This window comes from Myodes glareolus, chromosome 19 (assembly GCF_982192425.1).
Source record: "Myodes glareolus chromosome 19, mMyoGla1.1, whole genome shotgun sequence".
In the NCBI taxonomy this organism is placed as follows: Eukaryota; Metazoa; Chordata; class Mammalia; order Rodentia; family Cricetidae; genus Myodes; species Myodes glareolus.
The window spans coordinates 7,056,996-7,084,236 of record NC_142044.1 but is presented as its reverse complement, the minus strand read 5'-3'; the positions used below and the strand labels follow the sequence as shown (position 1 = coordinate 7,084,236).

Genomic DNA, 27,241 nt, shown 5'->3' with positions numbered 1-27,241 from the left:
AGTGTCCACTGCTAGCCTCTAATTAAGTCTAAGTGTACCACATTCCTTTAAGATCCATCTCCTCCTGATATATTTTATTCTTCTTCTCAGAACCCTCGTTAGTATTGCCCATTATTTCTCCTTGAAATAATTTTTGTACCTCTTGGCCATTCATTTGTCTTCCTAGTTTTTCTTTTCATAGCTTCAACTGCCTATTAGCTGAAATAATAATGCTGATATTTTCCATAGTTATGGCTGTTTCCATGCAAGGATTCCAATGTGGTTTTTAGAGGGCTCTTTTTTTTTCCTTTGTGGAAAGCAATTAATAAGACAAGAGAAATAAAGACCAGAAAAGTGAAGTAGCTGTGTGTATTCACACACCAGCTTCATTCGTCTTTGAACCACTTTGGTAGGTGGTGAGGAAGATGACGGGTGGGGTGAGCATACCTGACAACCTACGAGGGCTGTTGGCCTTGATTCTTACAGGCATGATGGGGGTCAGTACAGCACAAAGGTTACTGAACTACAGGAGGCAAGCATTTTGTCATAGGTCCGTTACTTTTCTAACAGAATGCCACAAAATGTGCCTTGATGTGATACCAATGTGTACCGGAGACTTCATGATTCTCTCCATAAAGATTCTTTTGAGGAATCCATTTGCGCAGATGTGAAGAGAAAAAAAATCAAAGTTTCCATTGACAAAAAGCAGTCTGACTGATGGTAAGAGGGTCAGGGGAAATCCTAGTCAGCAGGAAAAGGAGCAAAGTACCGAGGCACAAAACAACACACATCTGTCCCAAAAATATTATTCTGATTAAAATAAGTCATAAACATATACTTTAATTTACTGGATTCTATTTATATGAAGCTTAAACACATACACACACACACACGAACTATTTGTGTCATTAGAAATAGCATTTTTGCTGTTTAGGATGGAAAGGAATTCCTGGCTTGAGAGATATATTTTATATTTTAAATGCATGCTTAAAAAATTATTTTATTATATGCTAATATTAACTTAATAGACAAGAGACACTATAATTAGCTGCATTGCATTATAGGACACTATAATTTTTCTGAAAATGTTTTATCATTTTTATATAGTAGGGATTCACCAGCCATATACTGTTTTTCAAAATATTTATTTTCCACTGTTTGCAGAATTCTTTCTTTATTTTTTTGGAAAGACTTATCCAATTACAGTGTGATATGCATGGACAAGAATAAGCATCCTTTAATTTAAAAAATGAGTTTTGGACAAAACCAAGTCTTAATATTGACCCTATCCAACACTCACTCAATAATATAAGCAAATTATCTTCCCAGTTTCTTCATCCTGAAAACTAATGTAGAACTCTTGCACAGTAGCCATGGAAGATGACGTACACAGGTTTTCCCCAGAGTCAGTACTTTGCCAATTTTAGAGGTTTAACATGGTTTATCTGCATTAGGAAGTCTATGTGTAAACCATGTTTGCTTCCTATACACTCTTCTTGGCACGACTGAGTTCAGTGGGGTAGAAGACAGCACTGCTACTAAATAGTACAACGCCTCCTGAGGATAGATAGTACAAAGCCTCCTAAGGAAAGATAGTACAAAGCCTCCTGAGGATAGGTGAGTCTCAACAAGGAAGCCATCAGCTGACTTCATGTAGAACGTGAATACATGAAGTTGGTGTCAGTTGCATTGCTTCCCAACCACATCTATTCTTTATACTTGGGTCTTAACAAACTAGAGGCCAAAGTGAGAACAAATGATGCAACACATACATCCCTTGATTCACTGACCAATGATTCATTATGTCCGTCTCATTGGAACTGAGCTATTAATCTTGAACCCTCTCTGTTGCTAGGACTATATGACAACATCCAATGTTCAGTGTTCTGGAAGGAGATTGCAAATGCATGTTTGGAGGAATATGTTGTTTATAGGATATTGACTAGATTAGAATTTTGCCAAACTTTACACTATTGTTCTCACCAAGTACTGCTAGCATCGTAGCAGAAGATGAGGCCATAGTGATGCACTTCCTTCTTTTGAGAGCACCAGAACCTTTAAGAGTGAACTTGGAAATGAGAGGTTGAGAGTTCACTAGGTCAAGGCCCAACACATTTACTCTCCTCTATGTTCCACAGAACTGTAGGGTATCATGTGGGACTCATCTGTCTTCTTGAGCATTTCCTGGCTAGGTACATAGTTCAGTGGCTGTGGGAGTAGAGAATGACACATGAGATTTATTGAAGACCGTGGTGTGTGAGGTAATTGCCAAAATATCCGCCTAATCTTTCTAGCACTGTGCAGCATATTGCTCTTCTAGGATAGGAGTTTACATTTAGAAATGTACTGACAAGTTATAGCGAAACATCTCAAATAACTTTCACTGAAGATGTCAATAATTTTCAGATGTTGAAGAGGAAACCCCGGAACAGATGATTTTAATAACAAGAACTTCACTCATATACTCTTTGCTTTCTCTTCTTAGTTTGTTCTTTGTAAAAAACAAAGAGAAAAAAAACTTCACAGGTTGTGCACGCGTGTGCATATGCGTGCGTGCGTGTGTGTGTGTGTGTGTGTGTGTGTGTGTGTGTGTGTGATAAACCTATAAACCTGTAAATCAGCTTATCATGACTTTTGGCATCCTTGTCAAAAATGTTATTGAGCATGGGGAAGTGATTTTTCACTACAATGCCTGTAAAATAATGGGTGCCCATTGATAAATTTAATAAGTATCACATGTCTGAAAGAATGAAAAATAGATGAAAAGGGAATAAATGAATGATAAAAAGCAGAGATGCACTTGATACGAGTAGTTTTATTTGTCAGTCCTGTGATATGAATACATTTATTTCTATTAAAGATTTACATTACTTTTAACTATGTGTGGGCATTTTTGTCTCAGTGCAGGCGTCCGCAGAGGCCAGGAGAGAGTCAGATACACTGAGCTAGAATAATGGAAGATTGTGAGGAGCTCAACATGGGCCCTGGAAACTAAACTCTAGTCCTCTGTAAGAGAAGCAGGTGCTCTTATTTACCAAGCTATCAGTTCCCCTGAGTAAGCGTCAAGCTCGAGAAACCAAAAACTTCCTTTAAGCAATGAACATAATCAGAACGCTTTAGCTGAGGATTTATTAATACTCAATGACCAATGCCCGAGCCTCTGCTTTGCCTGCAGTGAGTACTAGCTGTGACTGAACTTCCTTTCTCAGGGCTCTCCCTGCTCCTGTAATCACTTCATATGCACAGCACAGGCAGTGAGCAGGACAATTCTATAACAAAAGGTTGTAATGCTGACCTAAAAATAGCTTGAGAGGGACGTATAATATTGGTTCAAACAAGGTTCTGCCTGTGACTACAAACTTCCTAATGGGAATACAAAGCAAGAAAATAATCTGTAAATTTATAAGGACAATTATCAACAGGAAATAAACATGCAACTAACAATTTCCTCTTGCTTTATGTGTATTCTCAGGGCAATAAACTTATTTAACAGGGAAAGTTTTTATAATTTTTGAGTACATTTCTTTTTTTATTTCCCATGCCATATCAATAACTTGTTCTTTCCCTAAAATTAACAGTTTATTTGGGAATATGTGTAATAAAGCATGAGTCTTTGGTTTCCAATGGCTGAAAGCTAAAAACTTGACTAAACCTATCATAGTGAGAGCCATATCTGAGGCCTTTATTTAACGGGGTGAGAATATTTCCTGATTTTTTTTTTATTACTATGGGGCAGATCTGACACCATTAGTTTTCCTACTGTCATAAATATAGAGGAGTAAATTTGACAGGCATCACTATAAAACAGGCTATAGATAAGTCCGGGCATCATTCCGCCTGCACAGACCTTTCACACTCTGCTCTGATGGGGCTGTTTGAACAGAACGCCAGGGTTTGATTTTAGGCTTCTAGGTCACGCTTTCACCTTGACAACAGTTCTTTCATTTCTGGCAGTAACATTTGCCGGGATCCCTAAGGTGCTTTCATTTCTGTAAGTAGTATAAGGGGAAAAAGGGATAGGAGTGGGGAGAAGATAAATCTTAATTCATATGCTGTAGGACTATCTCTGTGTCTCTGGCACAAAACTTCAAATCCAATCCAGGAACTGGAGGTGTATTAGAAGCCGGCAGATTTAAACCCCGTCCACCATGATCAAACTGGATTTATAGAGCATCATAACTCTCCAGACACCATCCAGCAGCTTATTAATTTAATAGACTCCTGTCCATTCACTGATGTTCCTGCCCTGACAGTCTCTCAAGATAAGGTGAAAGCCTTTTGACAGGACAGAGAGCATATATATTTTCTTCTGTTTTCTAGTGGATAGGGTTGTCGACGACTTGAAATGTGTGGCTCAGCAAATTTGCTTTTTCCCCCCTCCTCTCTTTCTCTTTTTCCTTTGCAGGAAGGATGACAGAGGCAGCCCTTCTCAGTGTGTCAAAGGTCATGGGTCTGTATTTCCCCTTAGTACTTCTTTAGCGTTTTGTTTGGGAAAATAACAACGAGTTGATTTAAAGGCATACATGCAAGGGCCATTTAACCATGCAAAGAAACAGCATTACAGTTTAATGCCCAATATAAATTAATAGGCATTGGAGAGAAGAGGAAAAGAGCAATAAATGTTCCCGGTAGAGTACAGTGGCATATTCTTTTCTATAATTCCATTTGGGAGAATGATGAATGAGGAGCCGTGTGAGGAAAAACAATACAACACTCAAGCTGTTGCCAATCTAAGGACAGAGGAAGGAAACCTTTCCAGTGCTCTTGTTTCCCCTTAATGACATTCGGTTGCTGTAATTGAGATTCTTATTGTCTCCAACACTCAACTTAATTCATAAGTCTCAGCCTGAGAGCGGTTACACCAGCATCTAACTGTTGCAATCTCACGAGTAGTCTTCCTTTCAAGTAATGTTGGTCATCACAAGACCTTGGCTTCCCAAACTTAAACTCATGACCTGTGGATCACCTAGGGTCCTGTTAAAATATGAGTGTAGACTGACTAGGCCTGAGGTATCATGGTCTTAGAGAGCTGAAGCACACTTCTGGTTGCCTGAACAAACTAAGTAACTAGGTATTTATAAAATATTTAAGAAAGGATATTTTTGAAATGGACAAACTCTATTTTAGTTTCAGCTAAATAACTTGCAACTTGAACGTACTGGGAAGGCTAAAGAGATTCTCTACCTGGCAAGTAGTGGCTGTTGAGTTGAGGAACGAGAGATCCCAAATGCCATGTACGCATGTAAAGACGGTCTAAATATATTGAAATAGTTACCTTAAAAAGCATGCACAGGGTTGTAGGGCTGGGTGAATTGGAGAGAGGTGGAGCCAACCAAGAGCAGCTGCAACCAAGCTGCTTTGCATTTTCAAAGCTCTTCAAAACAAGAGAGAATTAAAGACAATGCAATAGGACAGATTCCAACATAAAAGACCTCTAAATGGGCCATAGTGTTAGATAAACGTACGTAGGGTTGGGAGAGAAAAAAAAAAGTATAAAAAGTCATAAAATAAAGTTAATGCTTAAAAAAAGGGTAAAGTGTTTAAAGAGACGGAGTAAAGTAAAAGAATAAAAATTAGCCACGTAAAAATGAAAAAAAAATCACAGAGTCTGGATTCTGTATATTATTGTGTTTTCTTTAAGTTTTTTGACTGTGAAAAAGCTAAGTACAGAGAGACTTTTCATTGTATGTACTGCTAACCTAATCCACCATGTATATTATAAAAGTATTATGACTTCAAAATTTGGATCTAAGGATATGATGCTTTGGAAAAGAGGTTGTATTTTGTTTTCACAGAATGAAAACCTGTGGATTGCCTCCAGGCAAATATGGTTTCATAGACCAAGGCCTCCAGAATGGTTGCCATAAACACCCTCCAAAAATTAATTCCTGGAACTGCTGACTAAAATAAACCTAGCACACAGGATATACCATGAAAGACCTAAATAACAGTGCCCCCACACAGCACAAAGCAGTTTGGAGAAAAAACTGCACCCATATTCCAAAATATTGTTTATAATTTTTTTTTACATTTAAAGGGGGATATGATATAGATATAAATAATTTGCATTGGTATGGATTTTGCTTTATTGATAGAAATTAAGGTCAGTTTTGTTATATGCATATTTCTGATCTTAATTAAGGTATTGTGATTGTGTAGTTCATTTAAAAAATGTAAATATAATGAGAAAATATAGGTTGTTAATGGATAATCATCTATATAGTCAAGTTTGTAGTCATGTTAGATTTTCTATATGTGCATAGATATATTTCAGATAGGTATTCTTCATATCTTTCAAAGACTACAAAATATGGCATTTAAAATGTTTTCATACCTTAGGGCTTTTCATGACAATGAGACATGTCTGCTTCTGGCAGCATCAATCTACTTCAAGAGAAAGATGGGTATCAAAGAGGCTCCTTATGGAGTTGGTTAGCCATTTGGGCAAGAAACTGCTCTTGCCTGGACTGATGCATAAACTTGACATAAAGAACTCGCAGAGAGATGACTGCTAAATTTGCCTAAAGGTAAAATGGTCCTTTGGGGTTCCTGCTTCATGAAAGAGTTTGTGAGACATTCTGCAGGATACAGAAGAAAGTGACTAAACTGTCTTTAAAATTTCCTGCTTCATGGAAAAGTCTGCTGGACACTATGGGCCTGTAGGCTGAAGATGGATGCCCCAGTGGTACAGAAGAACTTTGGGTAAACGTCCAGGCAGTGAGATGTCTCTGTCAATTCTAGAGTTTTGAAAATTGTTTATGATGCACTTCCAGTTTACATATTATATTATATCCTTCTGAAGCCTTTGATGGAGTTAAAGAATAGATAGATAGTTATAGGTATAGTTTTCCTTTGTTATGATAAAAGATAAAGTAGACATAAATATTGTAACTGTAATTCTTGCTTGATAACTCTTTTGCTATATTTAATTTTACTATGTTTAAGTTAAAGCCTTCCTTTTTGTTTAAACAGAAAAGGGGAAATGTATAGGAGGTACTTCTGTATTTGTGTTGCTTTCATTGGTTAATAAAGAAACTGCTTTGGGTCTGGTGATAGGTCAGAACTTAGGTAGGTGGAAAGACAGAACTAAATTCTGAGAGAAAGAAAGGAGGGAGGGAGGGAGAGAGAGAGAGAGAGAGAGAGAGAGAGAGAGAGAGAGAGAGAGAGAGAGAGAGAACCACCATGGAGCCATCAGAGACAGATGTGCTGACTCTTTCCCAGTAGGCCACTGCCACATGGTGATACAGATTAATATAAATGGGTTAAATCAAGATGCGAGAGTTAGCAAATAAGAGGTTAGAGGTAACGGCCAAGCAGTGTTTTAATTAATACAGTTTCTGTGTGATTACTTCCAGTATAAGCTAGCCAGGTGGCTGGGACCAACAAAGGGCCACATTCCTCCCTAAAATAGCTCTAAATTGGATGTTAGTGTCACATAGCCTCTCTTCATGGCTCTGGGATCAGTGTTGCAGGTAGGGAATGACTGCTTCCAAAGGAGGCTTCCCAAACATGGCAGGCATGTAGCACAGACACCTGTGACGACATGTACAAGATATGCATAAGATCAACCCACACAAAATCTCACTGTGGAAATTAGAAGGCCTCATGATATCCTAGCCCTAGCTGAGGAGTTATTAGCCAGCATTGATAGCTCGTGGAGGAGAGACAGCCAATTTTCTTTGGATGTGGCTCTGCATATTGCTCACATTCGAGTGAATGGTTCTGTAAAGATGCACATACTGTCAGCATTAAGTGGATTCAGTAGATTTTAAAAGAGAGAACATGAAGTTGTGATGGAGAAGTGGTAAAGAAGTTAGGAGGAATAAATGAAGGACAAAGATGACCAAATACATTATAGTCATATGTGAAACTCTTCAACAATTAAAAAGAAACAATAGAAAAATAATGGACAGTGTACGATATAGCAGCAAGAAGGAGCTTTACAGGAGTTTTATATGAACTTCATATTCATATAAAACAAATTCTAACATCAAAATACTCTGATATCTCTATACTTTTGTAAAGAAGCCACTTATATTTGGGGGGACTGGAGAAGCAAACTGTGATAACTTACTCACTTGCTTGCAGTCATTAGAAGTCTTATACTCTTCATTATATATATTTAATAAGTTTCTATGAAGCTAATAATAGAATTTCCACCATTTGGAGGAATATATGAAGGGCACAGCATTCTAGAAAATCTTTATTGACAAAAACATCAGATAGTGATGGCAGACCCTAAATTTTCAAAGTAAAAACTGGATTAAGATTATTTATTCCAAATGAATTTCAATGGGAAATACATAAGACCATGTAAATACATATGACCTATTTACTTATATACAAACATTTGCATCTTTGACCCATTCTCTTGGTTGGGATATTCATGATCATTATACCACAAAATGCTATCTATCGACCTCAGTGTTGTCTGACAGTTACAAAGACGTCGAACAAATGAGAATGTATCTTCTCCAAAGTACTACTGCAAGTCATGACATATAAGGTGACCTTTTGAGTTGAAAAACAGACACCTAAAATAGGATTGACTTATACACCAACAGCAACATAAAAAGCATTTCATGTGAGTATCAGGGTAAAGACTTGATAGACAGTGAAACAGGATCTGGAAAGTACTAGTACGAGAGAGTCAACACTTTGTCATGGCTGCTGGGGTAAGATTTTAACCAATATCCTGTAAAAAGACAGCATTTTCTATATCTGTAGATCTTATTTTTTTAAAAAAAATTCTTTCATATATGCATGTGCCAAAGAATATAGCACAATACATGCTATGTGCATTGCTCTCCTAGGACTTCAAAAGCTTCGCTAATGCTTGAAATATTTTTGAGACATGGAGAAACAACAATAAGAATACTGGATTTTCAAATGATTTCCACATTAGCGGTTGCTGATGCTACACCAGAAGTTGTTCTTTTGAAGATGAACCATACCTTAAATAATGCAAATTTAATGGGCATGTATTATGTGGGATTTAGGACTATGTAGAGGTGAAAACAGTCCATAGCTCTGAAGCACTCTCATCTTCTTGAGGTCATAGGGACCATGAACAGTCACAACGCTCCCTTCCTTAAGCAGTACTTGTAAGCATAAGTATAAGAATCAAAATGTTTCAGGTTAAGAAAATACAATGTAGATTCAGAAGAAAGGGATATTTGAGGATCATATTCATTAAATACAAGGGCGTGATTGGAATCTAAGGTAGAAGTGTGAGAAATGGAGCTAGAAGAAGTAGATTTAAGTGTTTGAAATAAAATAAGGAGAGGGAGGGAAATAAAACACAGGGGGGATAAAATGGAAGGGGAAAATAATGTAATTATAATATAAAAACAAATAATTTAAAAGCATATAAGTGAGATACTATAGAAAGAAGCTAATGAAAGAAGACTGTAAATGCTATTTAGTTATTGTATGGACAGAGATAAAGGCCATTGTCACTGGGCATGGAAAAAGGATGGCTTGATCAAGGTCAATGAGAACTTGGTCTGTTTTCTGAAATTTATTCAAATTTCATTCCATAATTTTCTCTTAATTTTAAGCATCACATTTATAAGTACCACAAGTTTTTACTTCTATGTTCATTTTTTTCAGCATATTGCTTTTTATATAGATATTATTCCCTAAGGTAAGGAGGATGTATTGGGACTTTTGATACGGATGTCCCTGAATGGTCAATGGTACCCTGACTTGATGACCAAGGATACTTGACATCATTCAAGCAAATGATGAGAAGTTGGTTTACCTATCCCTGCTCTCATTTGTAAGTTCCCTTCCCTTAAAGAACCTCTTTGAGCATCCATCCTGTGTGCCTCTAGGATCTTTAACTGTGCTCACCCCATTTCTCAAACTGATACTTAGTTTTCTATCTATCTATCTATCTATCTCTCTCTCTATCTCTCTATCTATCTATCTATCTATCTATCTATCTATCTATCTATCTATCTATCTATCTCTCATCTATCTATCTATCTATCTATTCACACCCTCCATGAGTCTTGCCTTGACTATGGCCTACTGACTGAAGCCAGTATTTAAGTAGTTAAATATACTTGATTAATAAATCTTTCCGCGAGTTCGTTAAACCTAGGCTTGTTTTACAGTATTTTTTATCCTCACAGCAGCATCATACTTTGGGAAAGCAGCGTTCAGCTACCCATACTTGACTTTGAAAATTATCTTACAAAAAAGTTTTAGAGCATTCATTCGTAAGTGTATTAGCGAAAATTAATTATATCACAAAAAAACATTGATTTTCCTATGGACTAAGGGTTTTTCAGATGAGACAAAGATTCCTTTTTCTACAGTTTGGGTCACATAAGAAGAAGGAGCTGAAGATATTGACTCAATGGTACAGTAGGGTCCTAGTATATGTGTAGAGATGGGTTTGGTCCCCAGCTATGTCGTACGATGGAGTGAGTGAGGGAGTGAATAAATGAATGAATGAATGAATGGAAGAATGGGTTAAAACAGAGGGATTTGAATGTGGAAACTCTTCTCTTAAGCTATTTGAGGAAAGTATTCTAATAGGAGAAGTTTTAAGAAGAGAAGTTTTAATTTTAAGATAGGATACAAGGCTGAAAATGTGCTTGCTCGTTAGACTGCTCACCTCACATGTCTTAGGTCTTAGGTTCCATCTCTAACATGGAATGTAAGAAGATCTAAATAGTGGCCACACATCTTGCTCCTTTACTGAAATACATTTGCAATTTTGTGCAATTTTATTTCAATATGTTTCCTGTGCATACAATTTTAAACATTACTCTAATTATAGTAGACACAATAGCATACATTCTGCTCTTCTCATCTTGAGCTGCAATGCAACAATTTCATCTAATCAGTATGATGTTTAAAAAGTTATTTACAGTGTCTTTCTCAAAATTTTTTTTTTTTACTCTTAGGAGTTGTCCCTCAGTTTAGCTGACAAAGATACTCCTGGGGGTAGTTTTCAACATTATCATCTGTTTGAATGACAAGCTAACATCTCTGAGTGATAGTGACTCACCTCTCAAAAGACCCTGCTCTTCATTTCTCGTTTTTATACACGTAACACTGACATATCCTTAGTTCTTATCATTTGCCAGCAGTCTTAGTTTCTACCCCTAAGAAGCACATGCTTCACTAATACATGGATTCAAGGTGGTTTAAAATATTTTCTTCCCTAACATATGCAAGCATATCTCACTCATTGAGATAATTAATGATACAATACAGGCCTATGTACCAGCACTTCATTTAGCAAACTCACAATGACATTGGTAGGAACACAAATCTATTTTTACATACATAACATAAATTAATAATGACTATGAATGTGTAAGCAGACTCAGGTCAGCATAATATCAGCAAACCATTAACGCAGCTGTAAAAACCAGGAAGCGCACAGTAAGAAATGGAAACAACACAAGGTCCAATACGTGCCGGATCTGCTGCCATTCAGCAATTTGCCGCAGAAAACCCTGTTAACTGGGGCTGCTTGTCTTGACCTTCAGACCTTCCAGAAACAACCATTTGAATCCAGACCGTGATTTTTCTAAAGCAGCCATTTTTCCAATCACCGAGTCTTAGAGCAGACATAATAAACTGCTCGCGCCTCAAAACGTATTTCTCATTTTCACAGAACATAACCAGAAAAAGCCTTAGACAATCGTGAAACATGTTGGGTTTTCAGCATCGCGTTATCCTGTGGTGCTCTGCAATCAATTACTGTTATACCACCATCATTAATAATTTTCTTAATGAAAATGATTCTGTTGATCTCCGTTGTATTTTAATTATCAGAGTTAAGCATAATTACACTGCAGCTCTGAGCTGGCATGTGGACTCCTTTAGGGCGCAATTTTGTTTTAACACACTGATAATGTAATTTTACATTGTGCCAGTTTGTTTGGTTATTATCCAGTTGTACAATTCCACTGTATTCCAGATAACAGATAATAACCTTGGTACCTCCTATATCCTGAAGTCATTTAAAAAGCAATATTGGGATTCTAAGACTAGCTAACTTAATCGTCTTATGATTTTATAATTCCCACTGCTAAATATTTGGTTCAGGCACTCACTCGCTTTCAAGAATACAGTAAAATGAGATGACATTCATACATTTTTTATTAATTTACTGACTATTTAAATACAACATTAAAGATGGATACTATTTTCTTTTTAAATTACTTTATTATTTGTATGATAGTCGACCCTCTGGGTAAAGTAAAAGCATTAGCTTATAGATTACTCTGAAAATTGACTATTATAATGGACAAAGCCAGTATATCAAAGTTCTAGGGAACTCCAGCAGATTCTCTGTTTTAAGGTGAATCATGGTCTTCATAATTAAATACATTTGTTCTGAAAGTTTCTCACCCATCCTAGATCATACTGGCATTTCTGTCATTATTTTCACAGTGCCTAATATAGGGTCATGGACAAAGCAGACCATAAGTGAAGTCTTGATATATTAACTCCGTGACTAAATGAGTACTTTGGTACAATGAGTGCAAGTTAGAACTTTGGAAATGAACCCAGAATGATATTAATGCCAACTTCTATGCGAGTTTCCACTGTTGCTGCCTAGAGCTAGCAAAGATGAACACAAATGGTGTGGTCTCTGCTGCCTCTGTTCTAGACCACTGTCTCTTTCAAGATAAACCAAAGAATGAAATTAAAGTTTACTGATAAATGTGTATGCAATTTCCAGCAAAGAGAAATTTACTTCGCCTCTTAAATGGTGGCTTCAAAAGCAACGCCAATTGTGTAAATTGTCATGGAGTTAGGCTTGAGATGGAAGGAAGACCAGTTTCCTATCATTGGGGTTCTTTGTGTCATGAAATTTTCTGTCTCTGAACTTGTTTATTCTTTTCTAGAATAGAAAAGTGCTGTTTGTACCATGTGTATATTGGAACAATAAACAGAATGTTGTGTGGAAATAATGAGAATAGTGCATAGAGTAGAAATAGACTAACGCCTGATGGCAGCTATTATTAGCACTAATAGCATCAGTATTTTAATCACTGAATTAATATTTACATAGGATTCTCATTAAAAATGAAAGTATTGGGTAAACTAGATGGTTCAGTAGGTAAGGGTACTTGCTAAAAAAAACCAAATACCCAAGTTCAGTTGTTCAAACCTAAAAACAAAAGAAGAGAATCAACTCCTTCAAGCTTTCCTCTGACTTCCACATACATGACACAGTATGCATGTCCTCCGCCCACACACAAACGCACACACAAATATATAAGTAAACACATAAATCAATAGGTAAAGGTCAAAATCAGAAAAATATGTGCTCAATTAAAAACAAAGCCAATGGCTTGCCCAGGCAAGGCTTCAGGTCTGTGTATCTGTGACATATTTGAAATCTTGATAAGTGGACTTGTTGCTACTGAATAAGAACTGTGGAACTGTTCCATCTCAAACAACAGATGGCCATATATTCTTACATACCATCACCAAGGCCTGGTGCCATTGTCTTTTAATCCATATACTTTTAACCTTCAGAACAGACTTGGTTGAGGAGGTGCTAGCCAGGAGTATGATGGCTGTGATAACATACACAGGCTAGTGTCTAGTGTCTATGTCCTTCTTCATTAAAATTCCACCAAGAACCCATTGATCTTCTATGTACATAGCTAAGAAAACCACTATCTAGAGAGGCTAAGTGATTTGCCCTTGACTCCATGTGGAGATTTTATTTACAATGATACCATGCTCTGACATATAAAGCAACTGTAGTAAAGGGAAATGAGGGCTACTTGATAGTTTCTCAATTTTTGGTTGGCGTTGTTGACTTAGAACAGAGACCTAGTGAGTGGATTGTTTAGAAATAACCATGTGAAAAATTAACAATGAAACTGAACTAATTGAACAACATCCACGTGGAAGAAACTAAAAGTTTAGTTTGAACACTCAGAATATCTAAGGAGCTTTCTTTTTCGAGCATGAAGAAAATCACCATGCTCCCCAATCCATAGAAAGAAAAGAATGGCTGTGTAACACTCAATGGTGGATTTTAGCAGCACTGCCCTGTGCACACTCTCTCCAGCAGGGCTCCCTTTAACTGCAGGATGAGGCCATCCAACATGCTGCTTCAAGAGACACAGATATGAGAATTATCTGGGGTCTGTTAAGAATAATGGAAACAAACAGATGGCCACCAAATCTAGTCTTTCACTGTCTGAAGGGCATGGGATAGTTGAGACAGGAAAGACATATCAGATTAGAACGTGAATGTCCAAAACTGTCTTATTTTCTATTTTGACTAAACAGAATGATATCAGCTTGTCGAACTAAGAGACAAAAGTTTGGCTTCTAAATATTCATTTTATAAATACCTAGAAAATGAAAGCTGTATAGTTACAATGAACTTTGTCATTAGCTGTATTTAACATTATTTTAAGTAAATTTTAGTCATAAATATTAACAGTATGAAGCCTCTTTTTATCCTGTAAAAAATACTACAAAAATTTTCCCAGTTAAACCACTTCTACAAAATGCTACACATACAAAATTTATATTGTATTTGCTGATTTGCTCTGAGATAGTTGGGTCCTGTGGTAATGGTATTGACAAAAAATTTGTAAGTAGTTTGTGTGAGTATTTGGCCAGAAAATAAATTAGGAACACACAGAGTCAAGTCATTGGGAACCTATGTAATTTTTTTTATACTTATTGAAAGCTCTAAGGAATTTGACACTGATAATCCCTATATCCAGGTCCCTGGAAGCCACCCATAGGAGAACCTGTATTGTGGCAGCAGCAACCAGGTTGTATTTAGGGAACAATTTTTCCTGACCCCACTGGCTCTGCTCAGGCTAATTCTCTCAGTCTAATATGACTTAGGTATTCTGGTGAGAGCCGCAGTGAGTCCCTGGTTCTGTGTCACTAAACACTCAAGACTGCATTCTGTTCACCGGCATTCCTGTGCTGGCAAAACAAGTCTGGAATTGTCACCACCAGAGATCTCGTCTAATGATGCTGCTTGTTACTTACGCAAGGAAGGAATGTCAGAAGACAGAAGTTGACCAAGGACCAAATGTGAACAACTGCATCAACCTGTCCCTTAAATCCAGCATACCCCTGCATTCTCAGTTCTGCGAGCAGATTGCTCCCTCTAGCCCCAACAAAAACACATCCACAATGTACACATTTGCACTGAGAAGGAGACCATAGAGTTCTATTTTCCATCACCAAAATGATACCTAGGAAGAAGCCAAAATACTCTGCTCACCACACCCTAAGGCAATCTGAGTATTCAAAATTAGCTTCAGTTTTCGAAAGCCCTGGGGAGGTCTGAGTAGCCTTCAAAGTTTGTTCCTCAGGGATGAACTTTTATCCAAAAGGTACTCATTGAGAGGAAAGATGAAAATACATTTTCACATGGCTGGATGTTTTACTGCAGTAATTGACCAAAGATTACTATCAACATATATAGTGAGTTTTCAAGCCAGATTATAGCAGGTAGCAAATGTTTGGTCAAGAGCCCTTTCTCATTTGTGGGATTCTACAGAATATTTGGGGAGAAATGTTCTTCTTTAAGATATATATTTTGTGAATTTTAGGCATACAGGTCTAACTGTTTTGAGGGAACTAATAATGAAGTAGTTGAATGGGGGTAGGTAGGGTCATGTGGTACAAAGAACACAGGATTTGGAGTTACCAGGACCTGTATTGAAATCTGCCTCCATTGTTAGGTTGCTTGACTAAAGACAATTATACTGCCTGTCCTAACCTGAAACATGTAAAGGGAAGAAAGAACGAATTAGCTCATTGGGCTATCTCAAATCTTCATGGAGACGGGGTAGTTTTTGGTGTATACAACTAGACCTTAAGCTCTGTGAATGTTTATTGTTTATTAGCTTCATAAACACAAATCTATAACTTACTAATTCTTCTACTTATTGTTTATAAAATGGAGATGCATATCTGCTGCATTGCAGGAGATGAAAGAAAGGATGCAATACAGAATTTATTGCGGGTCTAGTACCTGAATTGTCATAAATTAAACAATGGCAGATAACCTTCTGCAGCTTAAGAGAAACAATGACATCAGCAATTTAGGTCATTTGTCATTTAACAACACTTTATGTGAGATGTCTATTACAATGATTGGCAACTATTCATCATTTATCCAGTTCATCAATCAATATAACTTTCCTTCCTTTTTTCCTTCCTTCTTTTCTCCTTCCCTCCCTCCTTCCCTCCCTCCCTCCCTTTCTTCCTTTCTTCATTCCTTCCATTTTGTGCAAAGAGCACGCCTGGCTAAGGACAGAGAGTGAATAAAATATTCTCCTTATTGCAGTAAACAGATAGTTGACTGGAGAGAGACAAGAAATAGTTAACTCCTTGTGTTTCCATTTTTGGAACATACGACAGTTGACCACAAGAAAAGCAATGACAGACAATGGGAGAAGTGTACATACTTTGGTAAAACATCATTAAAGACAGGACTTAAGGGGTGCTCAAAATTAGTAGTTATCAATGTGTATGTCATTCTAATACATGGTTGAACTTGATTTATGCTTTATGAGCTAGGTGATTGATAGTTAATAATCCATTAACCGGAACTTAGTTACTGCCAAAAGGCTTGAGGAATAGACAAGCATAATACAAAGACAAAATTGTGTTCAATGTTCAAGTTGAAGCACTCAACTGAAATGACTTTGGAATTAGAATTTTTATTCAAAATTATCTTTCCTAAAGTGATCCCAGATATAAATACAGTGGACTTGGATCACGTCAGAGAAGGGGCATTTTCACTGCTCTTGTTTTCAACTGGAATTGCACAGTGAAATTCTGTTATTATTGGCGAGCATAAATCTAACCCTCACAGTGGGACCTAGACACCCAGGACCCTTTCATACTTGTATTCTGAATGTGAAACTTACAAAGTGACTCACGATATACTCTATGTTGACGGATCATACACACACACTCAAGGGAATTTTCACTTCTCCTATAGTTAAAAGATCCCATCAGAATAGAGAAGAGATTTCAGGTTAGAAAATTGGTGGGTCTGTGACCAGCAATTACAGAAGGGAAAGAAATAGAATCAGATCCTGGTGTGCAGACTGTGTTCTTAGCTTGCAAATTCCCTCTTTCCGGTGTTTCAACTTTCAAAGGCCCAGGGTAGTTCTGTGGCAATCCTCTTATAAATGTACAAATTGTAATGATTATAGGAACAAGTTGTAATTGTTTCTAGCAAGTTTTTAAGAGTCTTTGATGTTATGATTAGTGTTTTATATGTTAATATATTGATAGGGGTGCTTATTTGCTTGCTTCCTTGTATGCTTTCATGGTTTCTAGGTTCAATGAGCAAACACATCTTTGATCTCAGTAGGTCTATTTGGTTTAAAAAAAAAAGCTGAAAGAAATGAAACATGAGAAGCGAAAGGTTTTGCAATATTCACGACAAAGTGAGACTGGGGACTTCACTGTGAGAACACCGAGCTGGAGCCTGAAACTTAAAGGAAAACACGGAAGTCCACAAGGCCCACACTTCACCTCCCAAACCCCAACACACGTTCCAGTCTCAATGAAAGTTGTCTCATGATGTGTCACGGCATCCTTCTGTAGCCAGAAGAGGTTGGCTAGGCTGTCGTCATGCTGAGTGAATCAAAGGCAACACTCTGCAAGCCTTCAGGCTCCCTCTTGCCCGTTAGCCTCCCACTCTTCGCAAAGCACCACGGGATAGCATTTGGTCTCTGTAAAGATTTCGTTTCCAAACCCCCTCTCATTCTGTGTGATTTCTGGAATCTGACGCAAGGTAATGCCCCTGAAGCTTGCCTCTGGACAAAAATTGAGAAATTTCAAAAGGAATACAATCTATGGTCAGTAATACCCAAGACGGGGATCTGAGATTTCATCAAACCAGGCAGCTATGCATAGGAGTAAGAGTAAAGGATCAGACACTAACCAAACTGCTCACACATGACACTTAGCAAAGGGTCACGGCACTAAGTAAGGAACTTAGTGGTAACTCTTCTTGTTTATGTGGCACAGGAGTAAAAATCAGTAAAGCTTCCCTGAAAACACAGACTAGAGAGTGTCATGAGTGAAAAGGGAAACCAGAGGCTCAATTTCTACCTGGTTCTCGATCCCATTCCTCGGGAGCAAGGTCGCGATGTTCAGATTTCGGTGCCGCTAAAGAGACAGGGGAAAGGGTCACGCGTTTACCTTTACTGTACACAATGCAGTTGTTCTTGCTGTCCTCCACTCCTTGCCACGTCACATCCAGAAGCCACTTGGGACCAGCAGTCAGCACCATGGGGACCTGAGCCTTCGTCTTCTGCAGAATGACAACAAACAGATGTCATTTGCTCTTGTTGATTAAAAACTCGAATGGCATCCCTACTGATCAGTTCATTTATACCGACAACTAAATCGCCCAAACCACAACCCAAGGCCTTATTCCTCTGCCCCGTGGTATCTCTTTAAGATGGCAGGAGCCCTCCAAGGTTGTACTACTTTCAGTAATGGTGAATGGTGGAATTATTATCTAGGACCCCACCCCCGATGATATTGGGCCAGATCTCCACAATTAGGCAGATCTCTTGAGGCGCTGAGTTAAGAGAACACAGGTAGGTGCCTTTCATCACAGAGCAGTGTGTGGAAGTGAACTTTAGACACGTTGGGCTTCACTGTGAACAGGATCTCATGATTTCTTGAAACAGACACGAAAGAATTTAGAGAATCAGTATTCATTTCAAAGCTCTACCCTGGGCGACATTTGTATTAGAGCCTGCGCTATTTTGGAATGAATAATGAAATCCGCCCAACGACCCTGACTGAAGTGTGGATATGCGGTCTGACTATCGTTGCCGCAATAATAACGATGCTAATGACCCCCCGGGCATTGTCTCCAGAAAACTGTAAGAGTGCTCTGAATAAATCAAGTACAGAGGGACAAAACCATGAACTACCCTTTGCCCCAAATAAACAAACAGGCAGAGAGGCCAGGGTTACCATTCTAAAAGAACATACCAAAGAGGGGTAAATCTAATTCTCATAAGATTCAACACTTTTGGGAGCTTGGCACCCAAATTATTTACCTTTAAAACCCATTTGATAAATTTACACTTCACGAGCTAAACTGGGGAGCAAGTGGGAGCATCTCAGCCAGACGGCGCTTCCCGGGTGAGTTACAGTAAACTGGCATTCAGACTTATCATTCGACAGCCCGTGTTCTGTGTATCAAATATCAGGAAACCACAACACAGAGGACAATACAAGGGTCTCGAGGTAATTTCTGAACTGCATTTTCACCTAGATATGATTCTGCCAGAGAAATCTCAGTCATCCTGGGACTTTCTCACATGTTATGCGCTATCGTGAATTCCCCAAATCGACGTTCACAAGTAGTCCCCGGAGGATTTCTGTGTACACTGGCAACTTCAGACCTCACAGGGATCTGGAAAACCCATTTCACTCCCCCCACAACAACAAGGATCGTGTACAACATACCAATCGATTGGTAACGGCAAAGCCATGTTCAAAACTGTACGTAAAACTGAGGCCTCCTCAATCCGTTAAGTAGTAACAGTCAAATCAACGACTACAGAACAGAGTGTAGATAAGAATTCAACCGTGAAGGTTAAATTTAAAACCTGTCTGAAATGTTAGCTAGATCAGGAATGTGTAAGGGTTTGGGTAGCTTCGAATGTCCAGGCATCTCCACTCAGCAATGTGGGTTCCACTTTCCTTTAAAAACCTCATACTATGCACTGGCTGGTCTCTTTATGTCACTAATAAGCCTTTTAATAGTTCCCTTCCCCAAAAGGACAACCTGCCTCAGTGTCCTTCTTGAACACCAAACCTGAGGCTTTTCCATTACGTAAAGTCTCCGGGAAATCTTAGTGGAAGGTAAATAGTCAGTTGTCTATACCTCTCATCACAAATTGAACCAGAATGATGCAAATTCAGTACTGCTCTTAGGATGCGAAATCCAAGTCTTGTTTGATGAAAGACCCAGGTAAAAATGCCAGATGCGTAATAAAATGTAGAAAGGTTCATGGCATACTGTCACCCATAAAGTGAATATTGTCTGCTGTGGGACAATTGCTTGTACCCTGTCACTTGTAGTATTTTAATAAAATGCTGATTGGCCAGTAGCCAGGCAGGAAGTATAGGTGGGGAAATGAGACCAAGAGAATTCTGGAAAGAGGAAAGTCTAAGTCTGCAATCAGCACCCAGATGCAGAGGAAGCAAGATGATGAAGGTACCAAGCCATGTGGTTAACATAGACGAAAATAATGGGTTAATATAAGATATAAGAATTAATTAATAAGAAGCTGAGCTACCAGGCCAACCAGTTTATAAGTAATGTAGGCCTCTGGCCTCTGTGTATTTCTTTGGGACTGAATGACAGCAGGAAGAGGTGGGACAGAAATCCCAGTCAGTAGGAGTCATTTAAAAACAAGGGGGGGGTCTGTCCTGTAGATTCTCACAGGATACCAGAGAGTCTGCTTCCAGGAAGAATGTGGAGTTACTGGGATCCTGTGGAGAAATATGTTGAACAATATGTCAGAAAACAGTGTGCAGGACACTCAGTCCTGGAACTCTGTGGTTTCCGTTCTTAAGGAGATCATTAGAACTTTCCTGAGTGTGTACAAATCCCTGAAAGAGAGGGCTGGCTTTCATCTTCACAATCATCATTGACGAGCTTCTTACTTATAAATAGAGAGCTTAAAGGGATGTATTTGGGAGAAAAGGCTTGGGAGAGCTGCAAGGATGTTACACCTCAGTGAAAACCTTTTGTGATTAATTCTCTAAGCAGACACGGCCAATGGAAACAGGTGCACAGATGGAACACGCTGTGCATACAGACAGTGTGTGAGACACTTGCTCTGCCTTACTTACAGACAAGGACACCAAACCTGAATGATCAAGTAATTTCATGGAGCTCAAATACTTGAGAGAGAGCAGAGGTGGTGTCTATGTGGTCACTCTAAGTGATATCAAACATTCTGATTTTCTGGGATGGAGGGTTTCTGAGGAGCAAGGATGGTAGGGTCTTCCTAGCTTCTACTGCTATGGGAACAATCTTTAGTTTCTCCATCTACTTAATACCTATTGCATGTGGACTGTTAAGCACTTTACCTGAAGGATGCTTTACTTTTGCTTTTTACTACTCCAACATTAGATAACCATATCCTGATCCCTACTATTTTGCCCCTAAACAAGCTAAGACTTAAGAGATGACTTTGTGACTCAAACAAAAATAGTTGATGAATATAATTTCTGAATGATAAGTTAAGCACTGAATGTCTTAAGACTTTGGTAAACATACATCATGCTTCAGCACGGGCAGGGACTGATTTAAGAAACTGGACTGAAATAAAAACAATTTCTTCTACTCCACACCAGCAAGGAAGAACCAAGAGTATGAGAAGGTCTATCTGAAAGCTATACCCAAGCTGGAACATAAATAATAAATAGATAAAAACTATCGTGGGAGCAGTTATTACAGTTTTGAGGAGGTGAGCCGATTTCTGCCTGAAGAAACCAACTTTTGGGTAGATTGACTGCCTTCAAAGAAGATTACGAAGTGTGAAAAGGAAGGAGTTATCCAGGATTATATGAAATGGACACTCCAGAAAAATCCATGTATAGAAAATAGCAATAAAATCCACCTTGATCATTAGACTCATTTCCTCATGTCTCACTCTAGGATGAGGATTCAAAGAAATTCTAAAGTTTTAGACACTTTAAACTTCATGGAGTTTAACTCTCTGGGTTCTTAAGTGAGGGATGTAAGGGAAATATTTATTAACACACAAAGTGTACAGGTGACAAAACAGACTGGACAAAAAGTAAGTGTTTGTGAAAGGTGTGGCAGGAAGGAAAATGGTGCTGAAGAAACCATACTCTGAGGCCTCAGAGCTTGGGAATATGTTACCTTCTTTGTCAAAGATGCAGTTAAATATTTAGGACCAGGAGAGGGCAAATTGTCCAAAATTGTGCAAATAATCTCCTTAAAAACACAGGAGTTCCTGAAAAGTGGAAAAGGAAGTCAAAAGTGTGAAACAGAGATTTTCAGATACTGGGCTTGATGGTTCACACTTGCAATCCAAGCACTCCAAAGGCTGCGGCAGGGGGATTGTTGTGAGCCACCAGATACCTTGGACCACATAGTGTGCTCCAGGCTGGCCTGGACTTTAGAGTTTGACCCTGTAACAAGCAAACAAGCAAACAAATTTCACCTGCAATTATTGCACCTGCTTTAAAAGATGAGGAAGCAACAAAGGCCACAAGCAAAATAAATAAATAAATAAATAAAATAAAATTAAGGTAGCTCTGTCCTCAGTTCATAGGAAGCGACAGTAACTGATATTCCACACACTAAAACACTATAGCTGTGGAAGATCCAGGCTCCAGGAAACAGACTTTTTCTTAGAACCTCCAAGAATAAATCTGTCTGCTGGACACTTTGTGACCTGTATTGGATTTCTGACCTACAGAATTATAAAATCGTAATTTGAGGTTTGCAGCCTCTGTTGGTGGTAGTTTCTTTAAACAATAAAATCAAGCGAGGAAAGCAAAAACACAGTTCAGATTTACTGAACTGTGTTTTTTAAAAATGTCAAATTTCCCTTCTCAAATCCAGCTGGAACACCATAGGATTCTCCTGTTTCAAAATGACACTAAATACCTGGTGGTGCTTGCATTGTCCTTGCTTCTAGACTTAGGTTTATACAAAGATGATGTCTGGCATCATCTTTGACTTGGCTATGTCAGTTTGTTTAAAGTCAAGGTGAGGGGGAAGATGATGTACCTGGGAATTTTTACCCATGTGCTGATGGGTTGCCTGGCTGGAAAGCCACCTAAGTATTTTAAACTTTAGAATGAATTTCTGCAAAACGTCCATTCTTTTATTGTTGTTATTTTTTTTATTTGAGACAGGTTTTCTCTGTACAGCCTTGGCTTTTCTGGAACTTGCTCTGTAGACAAGGCTGACTTTGAACTTACAGAGATCTGCCTGTCTCTGCCTCCTGAGTGCTAGAATTAAAGGCATGCACCACAACCACTGCCTGGCTCAAAATATACATTCTATTCCAACTTTTTAGTATGTAAAAGAGCTAGCATAATGTTCAATCATTTACTAATGTCTAGATTAATAAATGAACTGAAATATCAAAAGAATTTCCTGAATCCCCATATGTTGAGGGTTGGTAGTGTCTGGAGTGGTTAGCATAGAGGTCAGGATAGAACTTCCTGGTTGTCCCATTTAAGCATTGAAATAGCCAATGCTAGTATCTAATAATAATACTATTCAAAAATATTATTTCACAGTTTCCATCTTTATATGTTGAAGAGTGTTCTAAAAGCTACAGCCCTGTGGGACTTTGTTGGACCACTGGAAGTAAATAAAGGTGGATTGGTGGCACACATCTGGAAGCTCGGCACTTGGAGACTGAGGCAGAATATCTTGGAGATGGAGGATAGTCTGTTTTACACCATGAGCTCTTATGTCCAAAAATAAAAATTAAAAAAAATCTAAAAACCAAAAATTCAACCAAATGAACAAAAAGAAAACAGCGAAGAGTAGAGTAAGAAGAGGGGGTGCAGGAGGAAGGACAGAGTAGCAGGAGGAGGAGGAGGAAGAGGAGGAGGAGGAGGAAGGAGGACCGACGTTATTTCCATACAGAGCAGAGCCTGTTAAACAATGGTGTTTACCACTGTCCCTTGCTTTTGTCCAAGTTTTCAAGTAGACATTCATGAGAGAAAGCTGAAGATGCTGACGGTCACGGAGCACAAAAAGAAGAGTGACTTTCAAAGGATCACGATGCTTTTAATCTTAGGGAAGCTTAGTTTACCTAATTTAATTTCATTTATTTAAGTTTCCCCATTGAAATACATACCCATGGAGATGGAGATTTGTCAGTTAAAGTTTGTGCTTTATTTGTATCTCTTTCAGCAATAATCGAAGGCGCATAAAAGGAGTCTTCAGTTTCAGTTAAACTGGATTGCAAAAGAACAGTACATTTTTTGAGGCTCCACACTGTAGTTTAAAAAAAGACCTGCACTTCTAGACACAGTTTGAACCCAGAGTTTCACGTTTAGACAGCTCACAACTAGACAAACTTGACAAGGACAAAATGGGTCATAAGTGTCACTTCTTAGGAATAATTAGAATCATCTAATGTGGATAAAAGAGGTCAGACGGGCATCCTCTGCTCACTAACCTTTGGAGTTACTGGACCGACAAAGGAGGTAGCCTTCAATAAATGTTTATAGTCGAGCCAAAAGGTTAATGGAGATAAAAGTAGGCAGCCCAAAGGTAAAGAACAGAGGAGAATTCTAACCCAAGAGACTGATGACGTAATGCTGCCTTAGGGATTCCAAATTTTGTTGGAAAACTTTGTTGAGTTTTTCCAAAATAAGAGCTGGAAGAGCTAGAAGCCACAGGAAGGGCTTGTGTATAAGAAGAGCCGAACCCTTGAGAAAGGATTGCAACTGTTGCTTGATGGAAATTATCTGGGAAACACGTGAAAGCACAATTATATTATCTTATGCCTTCGCCACTAGATAAAGGTTGATGGTGATGAAAATTATCTTGGTGCTGTTTCCATAGCTGTGTAGTCAGTAAAAAGATGTGAAGCCTGTCTGACAATATTCTACTATCTTAATGTTTGATACCTTTTTACTATTCTCTCAGTGTTAGATTTGATATTAGGCATAGAAAATTTTCAAAATTAAAACAGATATTAAATTTATAGTAAAATCAGAAACACTCAGGGATACACAGAGAGACACACAAATTCACACACATAAAGAGAAAGAGAGAGAGAGAAACTTTATACTTTGTATTTGACATTATGAAATTGAATGACACATCCATCACCAACATCTCAATTCAATTGTTCTCAAGACTAATAAAAATTATGATACTGTATATGGCTTTCTCTTTTACTACCACACAAGTTTTTTTTCATAATAAAAATTTCAGTTAATACATATACATTCAAGTAATTCTCCATATTAGAAGTTGATTACACTCAATCTTACAGTAATGGGAACACTTAACCACTCTCTGACTTTTTTACTGTATGACCTTTCTAAAGACAATAAATTTGAATTTTAAGAAGCAGCAATCTGTTCAGTGCGAGCAAATAACTTAAAATCCTTCATAAAAAGTTCCAATTCAAAGCTTTATAGAATTATAATTTCTGTAATTTTAGACATGTCTCATGGCCCCCAAAATTATCAATTTAACGTTTCCAATCAAGAAAAAAACAATTCAAGTAGAAAAAACTTCAAGAAGAAAAAACATATAATATAGAATTTTAAAGGCAAACTTTGTGAATGTTTGTACTTGATGCTATGAAAGTAGGATTTGTATGGTGTGTGTGTGTGTGTGTGTGTGTGTGTGTGTGTGTGTGCATGTGTGTGTTAGGGGAGGGTGCATGTGCTTAGGAGAAGAGGTATAATCATTTAAACACATCACTAATAACATTTCCAAACTCATACCAAAGTGAATGATATTACCTACATTTTCTGTTTGGCAAATAACAAACCAACTTCATAAAATATATCAAACTTGTACTGCCTGGAAAATTGTTGTGCTCTAAGTATTTTTCAAACTTCAGCAAAAAGAACCCAAAGGTACTCTGAAATTAAATGATACAAGTGTTGGGCAGACAAGAAAGACATTTGTGATGTTCTGTTAAATCCATTGAAGTATTCTTCTAGGCGAGGAGAGAGGAATTTCATGAAGGTATCATTATAATCCCATTTTTCTTGAGTGTGACTGTATAAAATATCTGTTATGGATACCAGGAGAGTAGAATTCCAGAGGATTTCTCCTAAGAAAGCATCTTCACATTGACTGTGAGATGTCAACTACAATAAGAGACCTTAAAAACAAATCAGTGTAGAATAAAATGATAGAATCCTTGCCTACTATATCTGTATGCCAGTTTATCTCTAAACACCAACAATTCAAATAATTGTTATCACTTGTGGTACATGTGCCTCACTTTCTCTTACCCCAACTCACTGCTTAAAATATAGAAATTTCAGGCCAAAATATAATAATCCTGTTTAAAGCAAAACACAAATAATTCTATGGATGCGGGTTATTTAAAGTAAACTGCTTCAAAATAAGAATAACCATTCAGGGATGAATAGACAAACACTGTGGGCTGAAACCATCAGCTCTAAAAATAGAAAAATTTCACTTTTTCAAGTGGGAAAAAAATCACCAAATTAATAACCCCTAGAGTATCCAGATAGATATTCTGCTTTCACTTTCAGAAAGAATGAAGTAATGTTTCTTTCTTTTTGCCAACTCCAGTCCCGCAGCCTCATCTGTTCTTCACATCCATTTGGCTCGGACTAGGAGTGCCTCCCTACAGGCTGGCAGCCATTAGCTTCACCCTTTTTTATTTTATGTGTCTCTGGGAGTCACAGAGTGTTTAAGGAGTGTTGTTTTGCTCCTGGCAGAGTTTCTGGGCTTGTACCTAATGCAATCTGCAAAAGAGTGTCAGAGCTGAAACCCTGAGAAGGAAGAAGGAAAAAAAAGAAAACCCAAAACATCAAATTGATCTCCAGTAGCCTTCGTTTTAGAAGACTGCCGCAGAAAGCTACAGCAGGGGTCAGGAGCTTGCAAGCCTCGGTGCCAGCTACACGACCTGGAGCCAGCCACTTAACTTCTGGAGGTCTCTTTTATTTTCTGTGTAAGATGATCTCATATGTCCTTACAGCTTGTTAATACTGTCCTTAAGAGATATTTGCTATAGAATTTCCTCCCAAGTCAAACTCACATTCTGAGTATGCTCTGGAAGATGCACATGGAAATCCAACCTCACCGAGCTTTGACGTGCTGAAGAAAACGTTACTCTTGCTGGTGAAGAAATAAATAAATAATGGAATCTATCTTAATTAAATGTTATATGTTTTGAGCCTATTCAGAGAAAGTGATGTGGTCAAAATGAAGGTGTTTTGAAGACTAGAAAGTATATGGACTAGATATACATTCACCTTAACCTATCATTGGCCTCTTTAGGTTAAAAAACTTAGTGTTGATTCTGTTCAGTCATCTATCTTTGAGTCTCATTCAAAGACCTTGTGTACCAGAGAGAATAAATGTCCTGCTCAAAGCTACCCTATTGAGAGCTATGCATAATGATATTGAGAATTATACATCCCTCAAGTAGTCTACCACATATGCAATTAATTTTATGACTTCATTATTGTTAGTATTATTGTTGCTGTTGTAGATTTGTCACCTTAGCTAATCTTAGTTTCT

General features: G+C 37.9%; 1 protein-coding gene across 1 annotated transcript in view; it reads right to left on the bottom strand.

Annotated features, from left to right (window-relative positions):
- Window positions 1–27,241, bottom strand: part of Zfpm2 (zinc finger protein, FOG family member 2) — a 422,522-nt gene that overhangs the window by 130,393 nt on the left and 264,888 nt on the right. Inside the window, exon 5 of the mRNA XM_085679019.2 lies at window positions 18,169–18,280. Coding sequence (XP_085535145.2) covers window positions 18,169–18,280 — 112 coding nt within the window. The remainder of the gene's footprint in view (window positions 1–18,168; window positions 18,281–27,241) is intronic.